Source organism: Saccopteryx leptura, chromosome X, assembly GCF_036850995.1.
Source record: "Saccopteryx leptura isolate mSacLep1 chromosome X, mSacLep1_pri_phased_curated, whole genome shotgun sequence".
Lineage (NCBI taxonomy): Eukaryota > Metazoa > Chordata > Mammalia > Chiroptera > Emballonuridae > Saccopteryx > Saccopteryx leptura.
The window spans coordinates 11,136,557-11,138,336 of NC_089516.1; the positions used below are offsets into that span (position 1 = coordinate 11,136,557).

Below are 1,780 nucleotides of genomic sequence, written 5' to 3' on the forward strand. Positions count from 1 at the left end.
CTACACAACACTTTGAGTTAGCCAGACCATCTTGAGTCAATATACTGAGTAGCTTGGTATAGTAAATAGGTTTCCAGGAACATCAACCTTTCAAGGATTACTGTGGGAGTTGGAGAAAGTGGAAAGCTTTCTTAGCCTTTACATTGCCATCTGCAAAATGGATATTATATGATCTATGCTGAACAAGAGGCAATGTAGCATATCAGAAAGAGCATGGGAAAATACCCTGGGGTCTTTCTTTCCAACTTGGGCTTGACATAATGGCTCCCACAAAGAAGGGTGGCAAGAAGAAGGGCCATTCTGACATCAATGAGGCAGTGACCAGAGAGTACACCATCAACATTCACAAGCAAATCCATGGAGTGAGTTTCAAGAAGTGTGCCCCTTGGGCACTCAAAAAAATCCAGAAATTTTCCATGATGGAGATTGGAACTCCAGATGTGCACACTGACACCAGACTCAACAAAGCTGTCTGGGATAAAGGAATAAGGAATGTCCCATACCGGATCCGGGTGCAGTTGTCCAGAAAATGTAATGATCATGAAGATTCACCAAACAAGCTTTTTGCATTGGTTACCTATGTACCTGTGACCATTAAAAAAAATCTACAGTTATTATGGATGAAAATTAACTGCTGATTGTTGAATAAAGTTATAAAACAAATAAACAAACAAACAAAAACAAGAGCATGGGTTCTGAGATCAGACAACCGGGGTTCAAACTGTAGAAACTTGGGAGAATGGCAGAATCTCTTTGTAAATGGAACCTCTCAGTTTCTTCATCTCGAAATGGGAATAATTACACCAGCCTTACAGCAGATAAGTGGAGACTTACATTGCACTGATTAAAATATACAACCCAGTGCCTGATTCTTTGGAGACACTCAACTAATCTTTGGTGCCTTGCCCCTTGCTCCTATGAATGTCTTTTTTGGGGAGAGTTTGGGGATGCCATTGCTGTAACTGAACCAGCATAGTAAGTTATTGAGATCTGCAGCATAATAAAAGATGTATTTAGAGCAGCAATAGATTAGCTATGACAATGATAGCCTACATATGGGAATTAATGCTCAAATCATGGGGGGAAAGAGGGAGTTCGGGTTAAATTTTTTAAAAATGCTTACTAAGCAGGAAAGATACATTTTTTTAAGCCCCAGTGCAAGCTATTTTCCTCAAGGACTTAGACAAGGAGGGTAAAACTAAACTAAAGTTCTTCGCAATAAAAACTGGAGCTTTCCTTGCTTCTTTTCTTAAATCAAGTCTAATACTTGGGCTTTGTCCGGGAAACTTCATGAACTGTAATTGTAATTTCAAGAATCACTATAACAAGAACCCTTGAAATCACTAACGTAGAGAAATTTGGGTCTTTTCACACATACTGCGATTTCCTTTGATTATTGAAGTTCCTTAATAGAATGGCAAACAATTGTTTTGATTCTGGTTGCAATGGCCCTGGACCAAATACTAGACAGCACTCCTGTGTATGCAGCCTGGCTAGAAATACTCGGTCATACAAGAAAGGAATTTTTTCCCCAACAAGCTCTTTAAGCCGCCTATGCTGGACCTGATTAATTCAGGAGAGCAGAGTCCAGGAAAATGCTTTTCATTCCAGTTAAGCTCTTTCTGGCTCCAACTCTTTTCCTTCCTCAACTCAAGGAGCCTGAAGACGCCCTCTTTTAAAAGCATTTTAGTCTCTCTTATACAGGAGAGGAATGTTCAGTCCCACAAAAATAATACCGAAATGATTCTATCAAGATGGCTTTTGACTCAAGAGGTTTCTG

General features: G+C 39.7%; 1 protein-coding gene across 1 annotated transcript; it reads left to right on the plus strand.

Annotated features, from left to right (window-relative positions):
- The first annotated feature begins 260 nt into the window (after positions 1–260).
- Positions 261–638, plus strand: LOC136385706 (large ribosomal subunit protein eL31-like). The gene has a single exon (XM_066356869.1). The coding sequence runs from the start codon at positions 261–263 to the stop codon at positions 636–638; it is 378 nt and encodes a 125-aa protein (XP_066212966.1).
- The last annotated feature ends 1,142 nt before the right edge of the window (positions 639–1,780 follow it).

What these genes read in the sequence shown, in the direction of transcription:
- LOC136385706 (XM_066356869.1), top strand. Translation starts at nt 261, where the DNA reads ATGGCTCCCACAAAGAAGGGTGGCAAGAAGAAGGGCCATTCTGACATC.